We start from the raw sequence: 12761 nt of genomic DNA, 5'->3' as shown, positions 1-12761 counted from the left end.
AATATTATACATAAGATTTATGCAATTTATTATATGTAAGGTTTACCTCAAGGAAAAAAGTTTTGAAAAATACGATTTTGATGCAGGTTATCTGAGTACCACACTCGAGAAGTACTGGGTTTGACTAATGCCAGGAATAGTTCTTCCATAAAAGCATAATTCAGAGATTACTAATGTAATTCTTTGGCATTCAGAAACTAATGCAGCCAAAATATTAATGGAACCAGGTGCAGTGGCTCCAAGCACTTTGGAAGACTGAGACAGCAGGATCACTTGAGGCCAGGAGTTAAGAGAGAGACCAGCCTGGACAGCATAGCGAGAGCCCATCTCTACAAAAAATTAGCTGGGAATAGTGATGTGTGCCTGTATTCCTAGCTACTTAGGAGGCTAAGGTGGGAGGATCACCTGAGCCCAGGAGTTTCAGGCTGCAGTGAGCTGTGATCATGCCACTGCACACCAGCCTGGATGACAAAGCAAAATCCTTTCTCTAAAAACATTTTTAAAAATTAAAAAAAATTTTTAATGACACTTTAAATATTTTAAAGTGTGTATTTGTATTTAGTTATGTAAATATATTTAAAATGTAATTTCTTTATTAATAAGCTAATTATTAAGTGGACAGGGATTTATGAAAATATTGTATAGTTACTTTCCATAGATGCTCTTTTTTTTAGCATCAGGAATGCAATTTTAATAGCATGAACATTGGACCTCTAAATAATTTTACATTGAGATGGATATTCATAATGGCATTTGGTAAATGGGATGATTTTGATTTACAGTTGTATTCCTCTTTCAGTTAAATTCCTGGCTTTCACCTGAGTGCAAAGAATGTTTACTTATGTGATAGACCCTTAGTGTCATTGACTTTCTAAGATTTTAGATATTGGTTATTATGGACTGAGCCCAGAAAAAAAAAAAAAGATTCTAGATGTTTAGACAGCTAGAACTTTTACTTTATGTCCCTTAATTATATGTGAAATTATCTGCAGACTTTCAAAAGGGCTGTAGGGGAAAGATTGGAACTAGGGTATTGGGCAGATGCTTGAATTTTCACCAATTAAAGATAACTGCCTGTGTTTCCAACTTTTTCCTATCAGAATCACCTGGGGCACTTATTAAAATTCAGATCCCTCTCTTGAAGTTTCTAAAATTTTTCTGTACCTAAAAAACCAAAAACAAAAAAGAAAGAGAGAAAGGAAGGGAGCGAGGGAGGAAGGGAGGGAGAAGGGAAGGGAAGGAGAGGGGGAGGGTAAGGCAGGGGAGGGGAGGGAGAGGAGGGGAGATCACCCAAAGAGATTGTTGAAAATGCAAATTCCTGGGCCCTACCCGGACCTCTCATTTGTCATGTTTGGAATGAAGCCCCCAAATTTACATTTTTAAAGAACACATGCAATGCAAAGGTCTGAGGACTGTCTTCTAGTGTCACTGCCTTAGGGGAAGGTCCCTATGTAAGTTTTCAGGCAATCTTACAAGAGAGAAGTAGGAGGTAGGAAATTGAAGGAAAGATAATTTTAGAATTGAGGACAGAAGTTAGGGTAAGACCCAAGTGGAGGACTTTGAGTAACCAGCAGCTAGTAAGGACCGAAGGGACAATGAGCATGCATAAGAGAAAACAGAGAATCACCTCTTGGGTACCATCTATTGGCTGTAAGACTACCATCTTTGTGGGAGTGGAGCATTGGTAACCAAATAGGAAAGTGACTTTTGAGAGCAACTGCATTGATTTGCTTTCAAGTGGTGGGGAGAATTCAGGATCATCCTTCGTGGCACTAAAAATGTGCTTGCATGCCATAGGTTGTCAGCCTTTGCCTTACGTGGTGCTAATGGACACCTCGCAACTATAAACATTCATTGATTTTTCTCTTGTGTAGTAAGAAGAAAGCATAACCCATAGACCATCTTCTGGCAGAAGATGATACATTTGGATCAGAAACGGGAGGCATTGGAAGCCAGGAATCAAAAGTGAAGAAACTCTGCAAGCCCTTAGGTGAGAAGGTCACAGGGATTATTCATTTATTTATTTAATTACATGTCCCCCACCATCACCATATGGTTACCTATTGTGAGCTCATTGCTTTTAGGCTGATAGGTACTTCACAAATGGTAGGGAAAAAGTGGAATAGGAATAAGCTGCTGGACATGGGTTTTGATGACACGTTTCTCCACAGGCTGCTTCAGTCAGTACTTTCTGTCTTCCCCTTCCTGCATTCATGTCTACTTATTTCCCAGGACCCTTCTTCCTCCCTAGGGCTAAAGTTAACCTGAAATATCTCACTAACATTTAAAGCTAACATTTATTAAATCCTTATTACTACTAGGCAACATGGTCTTGTGCTGTCCCTGCAAAATTTCACTCCCTGCTCAGAACAATCCAAAAATGTAATACTGTTACTATGATTCATGGTGTAGATGAAGCATCTGAGGTTCTGAGGGTTATGTAACTTGCCCAAGACCTGACAGCTAGGAAGTGGCAGAAACAGATTTTAAACTCCTCATGCTTTCTGACTTCAGACTTCATACTTGCTACTTTTTCTCTCTCTCGGAGAAAAAAATGGGAAACCACACTACTTGCACCTCCTCCAGTGTACCACAGCAGGTATCCCAACTTGGTAGACTCATTTTGAAAGGTTGCTGATATGGTTTGGCTGCGTCCCCATCCAAATCTCATCTTGAATTGTAGTTCCCATATTCCCATTTGTCATGGGAGGGGCCCAAGTGGGAGGTAATTGAATCATGGGGGCCGTTACCCTCATGCTGTTCTTGTGATAGTGAGTGAGTTCTCATGAGATGATGGTTTTATAAGGAGCTTTCCTCACTTTGCTCGCCACTTCTCCCTCCCTCCGCCATGTAAAGAAGAATATGTTTGCTTCCCCTTCCACCATGATTGTAAGTCTTCTGAGGCCTCCCCAGCCCTGAGGAACTGGGAATCAGTGAAACCTCTTTCCTTTATAAATTACCTAGTCTTGAGCATTTCTTCATAGCAACGTGAGAATGGACTAACACAGTAAATTGGTACTGGGAGTGGGGCACTGCTATAAGGATATCTGAAAATGTGAAAGCAACTTTGGAACTGGGTAACAGGTAGAGGTTGGAACAGTTTGGAGGGCTCAGAAGAAGACAGGAAAATGTGGGAAAGTTTGGAACTTCCTAGAGACTTGTTGAATGATTTTGACCAAAATGCTGATAGTGATGTGGACAAAGAAGTCCAGGCTGACGTGGTCTCAGATGGAGATTAGGAACTTCTTGGAGACTAGAGCAAAGGTGACTCTTGCTATGCTTTAGTGAAGAAATTGGAAGCATTCTGCCTTTCCCTAGAGCTGTGGAACTTTGAACTTGAGAGAGATAATTTAGGTTATCTGGTGGAAGAAATTTCTAAGCAGCAAAGTGTTCAAAAAGTGACAGAGCACCATGATTGTAAGTTTCCAGAGGCCTCTCCAGCACTGTGGAACTGTAACTCAATTAACCCTCTTTCCTTTGTAAATTTCCCAGTCTCATGTATTTCTTTATGGCAGCAGGAGAACGGACTAATACAGTTGTCAGTCTCTGGGATATAAAAGCATCACAGCTTTCATTATGAAATTTTTGAAAGTCGGGGAAGAGAATGAAATCACCAAAATATCACTACCCTTACTTAACTATGATTAATATATTAATGTATTTGCTTTCCGGCCTTTTCCTATATATATGTATATTTTCCAATAGTGCATGTATTATTTAGTAGCCTGATAATTGAAATACATATAGAATTTTCATGCCCAGATTTTAATGACATTCAAATGATAATGTTAGACTTCTAGCAGTTTGAAGTTAAAGCCCAACAAATGAGTGAGTGAATGAATGCTTGCTTTCATGTATGGAATATTACATGTTTGTGTTCTTGTCATGTTTGTTTTTTTTGTGTTCAGAGTTGGGGACCATTGTTTTAGTTTAAATTCTGTATAACACTTCACGTGAACAAATAGCATACTCTCCCAACTCAAGTATGTTCTACCTATCTTTCCAGCTCTTGCTCAAATTCACATCCCCTTTAAGCTTTTCTTGATTTCCAAGCCTGCAGTGATATTTTTTCTACTCAAGTTTTCTCAAGTACTTTCTGGCTATACCTCACATTTGATATTCACCATTTTCCACATTTACTAATTATAGTACTTTTATCCTATTTTCTTATACTTCTATCTGCAACACCTAATCCAGTGCTTTTCAATGTCAGGTTTTTTTTTTAGCATTTTAATATTCAAATCAAATGGCTATTGATCAATTTTTATAAGATTCTAGAATGACTAAGCTTTCTGGTGTGTCTTTCTATCCTTTTGTAGGTTCCTATTACTGTAACCATGCCAGAAATGACAGAGAATGAGACGCCTACAAAAAAGCAGCACAGGTATGTATCCACAGCCCCAATGTAATATACTTTGGGCAGATAAGAAGCAGAATTAGTTCCTATTTTGCCACATAGGTAGTCCTTAGAGAACTTTTATTTAGATACCTAGGAAATTATTACTTTCCAAAAATATTTTTAGATAAATACAGATTTACTGAAAAAGGTATATGGTTAAAAATTTTCCGTCCTGGCCGGGTGCAGTGGCTCACGCCTGTAATCCCAGCACTTTGGGAGGCCAAGGCTGGCGCATCACCTGAGGTCAGGAGTTCAAGACTAGCCTGGCTAACATGGTGAAAGCCTGTCTCTACTAAAAATACAAAAATTAGCTGGGTATGGTGGCACGTACCTGTAGTTCCAGCTACTCGGGAGGCTGAGGCAGGAGAATTGCTTGAACCTGGGAGGCAGAGGTTGCAGTGAGCCAGAATCACGCCGCTGCACTCCAGTCTAGGTGACAGAGACTCCATCTCAAAAAAAAAAAAAAGGAAAAAAAATTGTCTGTTCTTATTCTACTAGCAGTATAACAAGAATGACTGTCAGTAGTTAATATATTACCAAATCTATGTTAAATGTTTTGTTGCTAACGACATTTTCACTTGCCTATAGTATTAATTTTTGTATATCCTAAGTTCATTTAGACTCTAGTCAGTTTGAATAGACATTTTGTGACATTATAATCCATTAATGCTAATATGCATATCAGAACACTATTACTTCTGGTTCTTTGTATAACCTTTTTTCCCGAGTTTCCAGCACCTTTAGCAATGTTTCTGCTTAGAATTGCATGGCCAATGCTTCTACTAATATATTAAAATCACGATTCTCTTTCCTTACCAAATAGCTGTTAGAGAATGCTAATGTTTTGAGTAATTGTGTATAAAAGGGAAGGTCAATGCTTTTAGTAGATTGGATTTCAAGAAAATTTAAGAGTTTGGACAACCTAAGGTACATGAATACAAGATAGCTCAAATGCCACTTGTCTGTGCACGGGTGCTGTTGGCTGCAACATCTCCCTCCCTAGGGATTACAAAACTACTCTCTACTGTTGCTTGTGTCTCCTGTATACCCACACCCGTACTGGCCCAGGTGCAGGACAAACATCAGAAATCATCTACTTGGCACATCACTTCATGAATTTACCAGCACCTAAGTTACATTTTGAAATAGTTAATTAAGCTTTTCAGTGATTGATTCATTTCCCAACCTATGACTTCTGGGTATGGAAGAATAGAGAGTTGTAGTTACCTCCAGAAATTGTGGTTTCTAAATTTATATTGAGGTTCTCTGCCATTAGATTTTCATACCATAATATATATTAAGGAAATGTTTCTTCAGATTGTTTCTTATTGCTGCAACAAATACAAATTCATAAAATTTATTTTTATGATTCTCAAAGTATAAAGTGGTAAAAATACTTTCCCATTATTTTCATGTTACCTTTTATCTGTACTTTTTGTTTCAGAAAGAAAAACCGGGAGACACACAATGCAGGTAGAAACAATTTAAATTTTACCTGTTAGCATTTTTTGCATTCAAAATGAAATCATACTGCAGTTGATTATAAGTTTTTATGTTATAAGCAAGCAATCATTATTCATTGTGTTTTAGGAAAATGTTCCCTTACTGTTTTTAATTGACAAAATGCTCCGTGAGTCTCATGAAGATGGCTTGCTTATCATCTTCTGATTCATAGTCTGTTTAGATACTTTAGGAGATTACTGTATCCCTGGAGCTAGTGTTTTAAGTGATTTTACCTACCAAGGTAGTCCAGATATTATTCTCCTAGATAGTATGGAGGGAATGTATCTTTGCAGCAATTCCTGAGGGGGCTGGCTGCCTAGAGGTATAGGTAAGAGATGAGCAGCAGGCTATAGATCCTTTAGGCCTTGCAATGTGAACAGTCTTAAATTAAGTTCTAGAGTCCTCAATTATGGGGAAAAGTATGGAAAATAAATATTGGATTTTATCTCAGATATTGAAATTATAGGCCAAAGCCAGATAAACATCTATAAAATTAATTGTGCATACATTTGGAATTTGGCACACTGTGTAGCATCTTATTTTCTATCACAGACTGCATTCAGGTCTAAAAAATATTATTTTAGAAGCTAATTTTTATTATTCTATAAATGATACCTTCCTTTGTCTAAGCAAAGGACCCTTGGGAAAATTTTATCTATGGAAAAGTATGTTGAACACTGGTGGGATATTGCTGTTTCTCAGAATGTGGGGTTTATTGCCTTTGAAACTCCATTTTTCAGCAGGGGGTAAAAAGTCTTAATGTTGACTTTTTTTTTAACCTCCTTGCATTATAAAATCTACTCTTAGAAACCAACAACTACTATTATTAGAGAATTCAGAGGAAAGGTAAGCACAGTTTATTGCTTTAATTTTTTTGGCTGTATAAATTAATCTTTTTGACCATAAGAGCTAAGCCTTTTTTATTGGAGTCACCTGTCACATGGTGCCATAGATATGTGCTTATAGGCCGAGCATGGTGGCTCATGCCTGTAATCCCAGCACTTGCAGAGGTCAAGGCAGGTAGATCACCTGAAGTCAGGAGTTTGAGACCAGCCTGGCCAACATGGTGAAACCCCATTTCTACTAAAAATATAAAAAATTAGCTGGGTGTGGTGGTGCATGCCTGTAATCCTAGCTACTCAGGAGGCTGAGGCAGGAGAATTGCTTGAATCTGGGAGCTGGAGGATGCCATAAGCTGAGATCATGCCATTGCATTCCAGGGGTGACAGAGTGAGGCTGTGTCTCAAAAAAAAAAAAAAAAAAAAAAGCTATTTACTATAACTTACTAAGAAAGACTAATTAGGTGTCATTGAAAAGGATGCTAGGCCAGGCGTGATGGCTTATGCCTGTAATTCCAACACTTTGGTAGACCAAAGCAGGAGGATATTTTGAGCCTAGGAGTTCAAAACCAGCCTGGGCAACATAGGGAGACCCCACCTCTACAAGTAATTAAAAAAATTAGCCAGGCATGGTAGTGCATGCCTATGATTCCAGCTACTCTGGAGGCTGAGGTGGAAGGATTGCTTGAGCCTGGGAGGTCAAGGCTGCCGTGAGCTGTGATTGTACCACTGCCCTCCAGCCTGGGCAACAGAACAAGACCTTGTCGCAAAAAAAAAAAAAAAAAAAAGTGGGGGGAAGGGGGAAAGAAAGAAAAGAAGGATGCTCTTACTGCTAGATCTTAAAGCAAAAAATATGTATATTTTGCAAGACAAGTCACACCCATGCTACTGAAAGATCATCTACTTAGAAGCACTGGAATCCTTTGTTAAAAAGGAATGTTTTAGAAAACTTTGTAATAGAAAATAGACAATACTAATGGTTCCACTTACAGTGTCTTATAGAAATTATTTGTATAATGTCTTCTGTCCTTTGACCTCTTTTAAATTTGTAACACATAAGCCTGGAACATCTCACAGTTGATTGAGAAGCTGTCAGTTACTTTGTTTCTTTGATGGGAAAGATCCAACATAGCCAAAGTGGAGAGTCCAGATCCCAGATCCCATAGAGAAAACCAAACCAATGCCCTTTCTTAGGTATTTTAAGTCATAACTAATAGCTGTTTCTGTTCCAAAAAGGCCCAGTAGTCATCCAAAAAGGTGTTTCAAGGTTCTTTAATCTGCCTAGAAAGGCCTTATTTGCCCATTTGCCATAAAGAGACAGCTTTCTAGTAACTTGTTTGTTAGTGGATTCTTTAAATTTGATTATCATTAAAATCTCTAGTAATTACTTGAACTATAATAGAATGATGACCTAATAGTAATGAAATATTAGCAATTCCTATTTGTTTGTAATTTGAATGTAATTATTATCAATGATGGTCTTTCAAATTTTAAGGTCTGGTATAGTGGCTCACGCCTGTAATCCCAGCACTTTGGGAGGCTGAGGTGGGCCGATAGCTTGAGCGCAGGAGTTTGAGACCATCCTACGCAACATGGCAAGACCCTGTCCCTACTAAAAATACAAAAAAAAATAGTTGGGCATGGTGTTGCATGCCTGTGGTCCCAGCTATTCACGAGGCTTGAGCCCAGGGAAGGGGCTGAGGGCAGGAGGTTGCAGTGAGCTGAGATCACACTACTGCACTCCACCCTGGGTGACAGAGTGAGACCCTGTGTCAAAGAAAAAACAAAATGCTAATAAAAGTATTACTTATGTAGATTTCTATAAAACTAGACTTTAAAAATGACATCTTAGACATTTTTACTTATTACAGTTATTTATAGTGATAATGTTTAATAAGCCCTTCCCCTTCACCTCCCCATCCACCCCCCGCTTTTTTTTTTTCCCCAGACGGAGTCTCGTTCTGTTGCCCAGGCTGGAGAGCAGCAGCATGATCTCGGCTCACTGCAGCCTCCATCTCCTGGGTTTCAAGAAATTCTCTTGCCTCAGCCTCCCAAGTAGCTGGGACTACAGGCGTGTGCCACCATGCCCAACTTCTTTTTGTATTTTTAGTAGAGATGGGGTTTTGCCATGTTGGCCAGGCTGGTCTTGAACTCCTGACCTCAGGTGATCCACCCGCCTTGGCCTCCCAAAGTGCTGGGTTTGCAGGTGTGAGCCATCATGCCTGACTAAGATAAGCATTTCTTAGTGATTTCTTTACCTAAAACTTCTTTACCTTGGTTGAATGAAGGCACTTTGACTAAGTAGTGTAAGGTTTGATAAACGAATTTTCTCCCATCTAGTGGAGAGGCATAGAAAGAAGAAAATCAATGCTGGGATAAACAGAATAGGAGAGCTGATCCCATGTTCTCCTGCCCTGAAGCAGGTAAGAAGTCTACTCATATCCTCATTCAATGCATATGAACAGACAATTCCCTAAGTTGTTTTGGTGCTTAGAATGATTATTTTTGTTCCTTTCTGTTTCTATGTATGGTTCTTTTGAAGTTAATAATTGCCTTGTTTTAATTCTTCCCATGCTTCCAACAGTCTTTTAGTACAGTTTCTTCATGGTCAAATGTACCATATAATTTCTAGACTCTTCAGTTTTCTCTTGATTACTAAGTTAATCACATGACTCTGCTTATGTGTATGCCACTCTATTTGCCAGGCTTTTTTTCGTTTTGTTTTCCTGCCAATGCATGTTCCTACTCCTTTTAAATTCTTACTTAGAATCTTCCAAGGATCTTTTAAAAAATCTATTCTCCATGCCCTCTTAACCCCCAGTAGTATTTAAAATCTCGGCTTAAAGTATGACAGTGTCCTCTAATGAAGGTACCTTTTTGTTCCTTCTAATGATGAGGATAAAGCATGCTCCACTGAAAACAAAACAAAACAAAAAATGGAAACAATATGAAAGGCATGAAAAGGTTTAAAAAACAAAGTGATATCTTACTCCCAAGCAGTAATCACTATTATAATGTTGTAATTAAATGAAAATACGCAAAAACTTAATAAGACACATAGCAAACGGCACTAAAAAGCTTAAAACAACAAACATTAATCTCTTACCTGCTTCCTAACCCCAACACAGCTCCTCAGAGGCAAATATTCTCAACTGTTTCTTCTGCTTTTTTTTTCCTTGTTATATTTCTAAATAACATACTTTTGTTGCTGTACCTGAATTTTTCAATTTTAGATATTATCTATTGACTCGTTGTTATGTTTTTCCCCCGACTTCTTCTTCTTCAGTCCTCCCATTATAATTCTATGACTTTTGGTTAAATCGGTATTCAGTTTTTATGTTTTTAAAAGAGTGAATATTTTTCATGGCTGAGCCAAGGAGTGTACTATTATTATATTTCATTTGTTGCTTTTGTCTTTGGGGGCAGTAAATAATTACTTCATAGTTTTCCATTTGCTTAATTTTTCATGTGCTTATCTTTAATTCTTCTGACACTTCCAACCATCTCTTAGTAGAATTTTCTACAAGGTTGAGTGTACTACATAGTTTTCATTTGCCATTTTCTGTCTTCAAGACTTTATTTCTGGAACCCTCTGTTCTCCTTTTTCATTCTCAACCAGTTGGCCTCTTCCAGCTCTTCTGTTTTTAATTGCAGCTCTTATATTTTTAATTTTCAAGAGTCTTTTTTCTTATTCTCTGTTCCTTTTCCTACCATATGTTTGTGGATACAGTATCTTCTCACCTCTGAATAGTATATGCAGGTGTTTTCCTGAAGTTTTTTTCAGTTTATGTTTATTTCCTCTGATTTCCTTTTTTCCCCTTTTTGTCTCTTCTTTTTTTGGGGAGGTTTTCCTTAAATGTTTAGTGACTTGAAGCTGTTTTTTTCTTTCTTGGGAATGAGGCATTAAAAAGCTGATCGAATAGATTTATCTTTTGGTGGCCCTAAGTGTTGCATGATTAGAAGCTATGCTAGTTTTGTTGTTCTTGTTGTGGAACTAAAGCATATCAGTATTTGTAGTTTTTTTCTTTTGTGGGATAACTATTAAGTTTTTTATTTTCTCAGAGAAGAACCCATCAGTCTCCTGCCTGGGAGTGGGACTGGTAGCAAGAGGTGTATAAGCCTGGTTGCTCTTATTCTGGGAGCTGGATGGGGGTTGGGGGGCTAGAGAGTCTTGTGCTGTAGTAGGCAGAGTTTTACTCTACCCCCCCGTTTCACTTAGGACCCTCGTCTTGTCCACGTTTGTGCCAAGTATCCCTGAGGCTGAAATTCTCTGGTTCAAATTTCACAGAAAATAAACTTGTCTCTTGCGGTTTGGGCAGGAAGGGAAAGTCACCCAGCTGTGTAGAATATGTGTGTGGGGGCAGGGTAGGGGGTGGTTCTTATTACTGCTTTATTAGGAGTCTTTCAGCCAGTTCCCCTCTATTTTAACCCCCAGCTCGCCCCACCTTCTGTAGAGGCTGGTGGTTCTCAGTGTTGAGCCTTCCCAGGATGTCAAAGGAGCAAATCAGCTTGCTTCTCTATGTTGTCTCCCTTGGAAAGGACTTACTCTTCATTTCCTTTCATTCTTCCCTGTAGGATGGACTTAGACTTCCATATATGGTTTTTAAAATTTTTTAATTTTTATTTATTTTTTATTTTTAGACAGAGTCTCATTCTATCGCCTAGGCTGGAATTCAGTGGCATGATCTTGGCTCACTGCAACCTCCACCTCCCAGGTTCAAGTGATTCTCTTGCCTCAGCCTCCTGAGTAGCTGGGATTACAGGTGCATGCCACCACGCCAGGCTAATTTTTGTATTTTTAGTAGAGATGGGGTTTTGCCATGTTGGCCAGGCTGGTCTCGAACTCCTGACCTCAAGTGATCCGTCCACCTCAGCCTCCCAAAGTGCTGGAATTATAGCGCCCAGCTCCATATATGTATTTTTCAGCCTTTTTAAAAATTGTTCTTTCTGTTTCCTTAACACAATGGCACACACTACGCCTTCTAATTTGTTTTTCTTTCTCCACGTCTCAATGGAAGGTAGCTACTCAGTAAACATAGATGTTTGCCCAGGAAAATCTTACTTTCCTGCTCTTGGCTTTCATCCCTGCGAGTTTCTCTGAAGAAAGGAAACCATAACCATTTTACTCTACCCCCCTAGAATGTGCAAAGGAAGTCAGTATTTGGCTATGAGAAGTAGAGCCGACTAAGATTTTCTTCACAGGCTTTGGCCCCTGTCTGCAGTAGTGGGGCAGGTGGCTGGGAATTATCAGGTTCTGCCTTTGTTCAGATTATTGTTTTTAAAAAGAACAATATTATTTTTCTCTTAGTAGTAAATAATTTTCTGGGTTTATGTATTGGGTCTGTGTTGGGACTCAGTGCAAAGAACTCAGAATTATAAATTGCCAAACAAAGGACTAAATCACAGTGATTCCTACATGAAAACAATTATCTACAAAGTACTAGAGATAGCTAAAAATATATATGCTGGAGTAGAGGTTAAATATTCATTGCAACATTCTTGGTAGCTGAAGGAGAAAAATCAGAAATGACAAGATATCTTAAATGTTTATCAACAATAGACTGGTAAATAAAATAAATACAGTCATTAGAAACAATAAATAGGCTGGGTGCAGTGACTCACACCTGTAATCCCAGCACTTTGGAAAGCCGAAGCGGGTGGATCACGAGATCAGGAGATCGAGACCATCTTGGCTAACATGGTGAAACCCCATCTCTACTAAAAACAAACAAACAAAAAATTAGCCTAGCATGGTGGCGGGCGCTTGTAGCTACTCGGGGAGGCTGAGGCAGGAGAATGGCATGAACCTGGGAGGCGGGGTTGCAGTGAGCCGAGATTGTGCCACTGCACTCTAACCTGGGCAACAAAACGAGACTCCGTCTCAAAAAAGAAAAAAAGAAAGAAAGAAAAAAAAGAATAAGTAGGGGCAGGGCGTGGTGGCTCACACTTGTAATCCCACCACTTTGGGAGGCCAAGGCGGGAGGATCACCTGAGGTCAGGAGTTCGAGACCAGCCTGGCC

The 12761-nt window shown here is 38.9% G+C and overlaps 1 protein-coding gene across 1 annotated transcript in view; it reads left to right on the top strand.

The window, feature by feature from the left end:
- Positions 1-4337: 4337 nt before the first annotated feature.
- Positions 4338-12761, top strand: part of KIAA2018 (KIAA2018 ortholog) — a 19808-nt gene continuing 11384 nt past the window's right edge. Inside the window, exons 1-3 of the mRNA XM_011966799.1 lie at positions 4338-4384; positions 5844-5872; positions 9082-9164. Coding sequence (XP_011822189.1) covers positions 4338-4384; positions 5844-5872; positions 9082-9164 — 159 coding nt within the window. The remainder of the gene's footprint in view (positions 4385-5843; positions 5873-9081; positions 9165-12761) is intronic.

The sequence above is a fragment of the Mandrillus leucophaeus genome, unplaced genomic scaffold, assembly GCF_000951045.1.
Source record: "Mandrillus leucophaeus isolate KB7577 unplaced genomic scaffold, Mleu.le_1.0 Scaffold775, whole genome shotgun sequence".
In the NCBI taxonomy this organism is placed as follows: Eukaryota; Metazoa; Chordata; class Mammalia; order Primates; family Cercopithecidae; genus Mandrillus; species Mandrillus leucophaeus.
The sequence above is the reverse complement of the archived record's forward strand: the minus strand, read 5'-3'. Positions and strand labels throughout refer to the sequence as shown.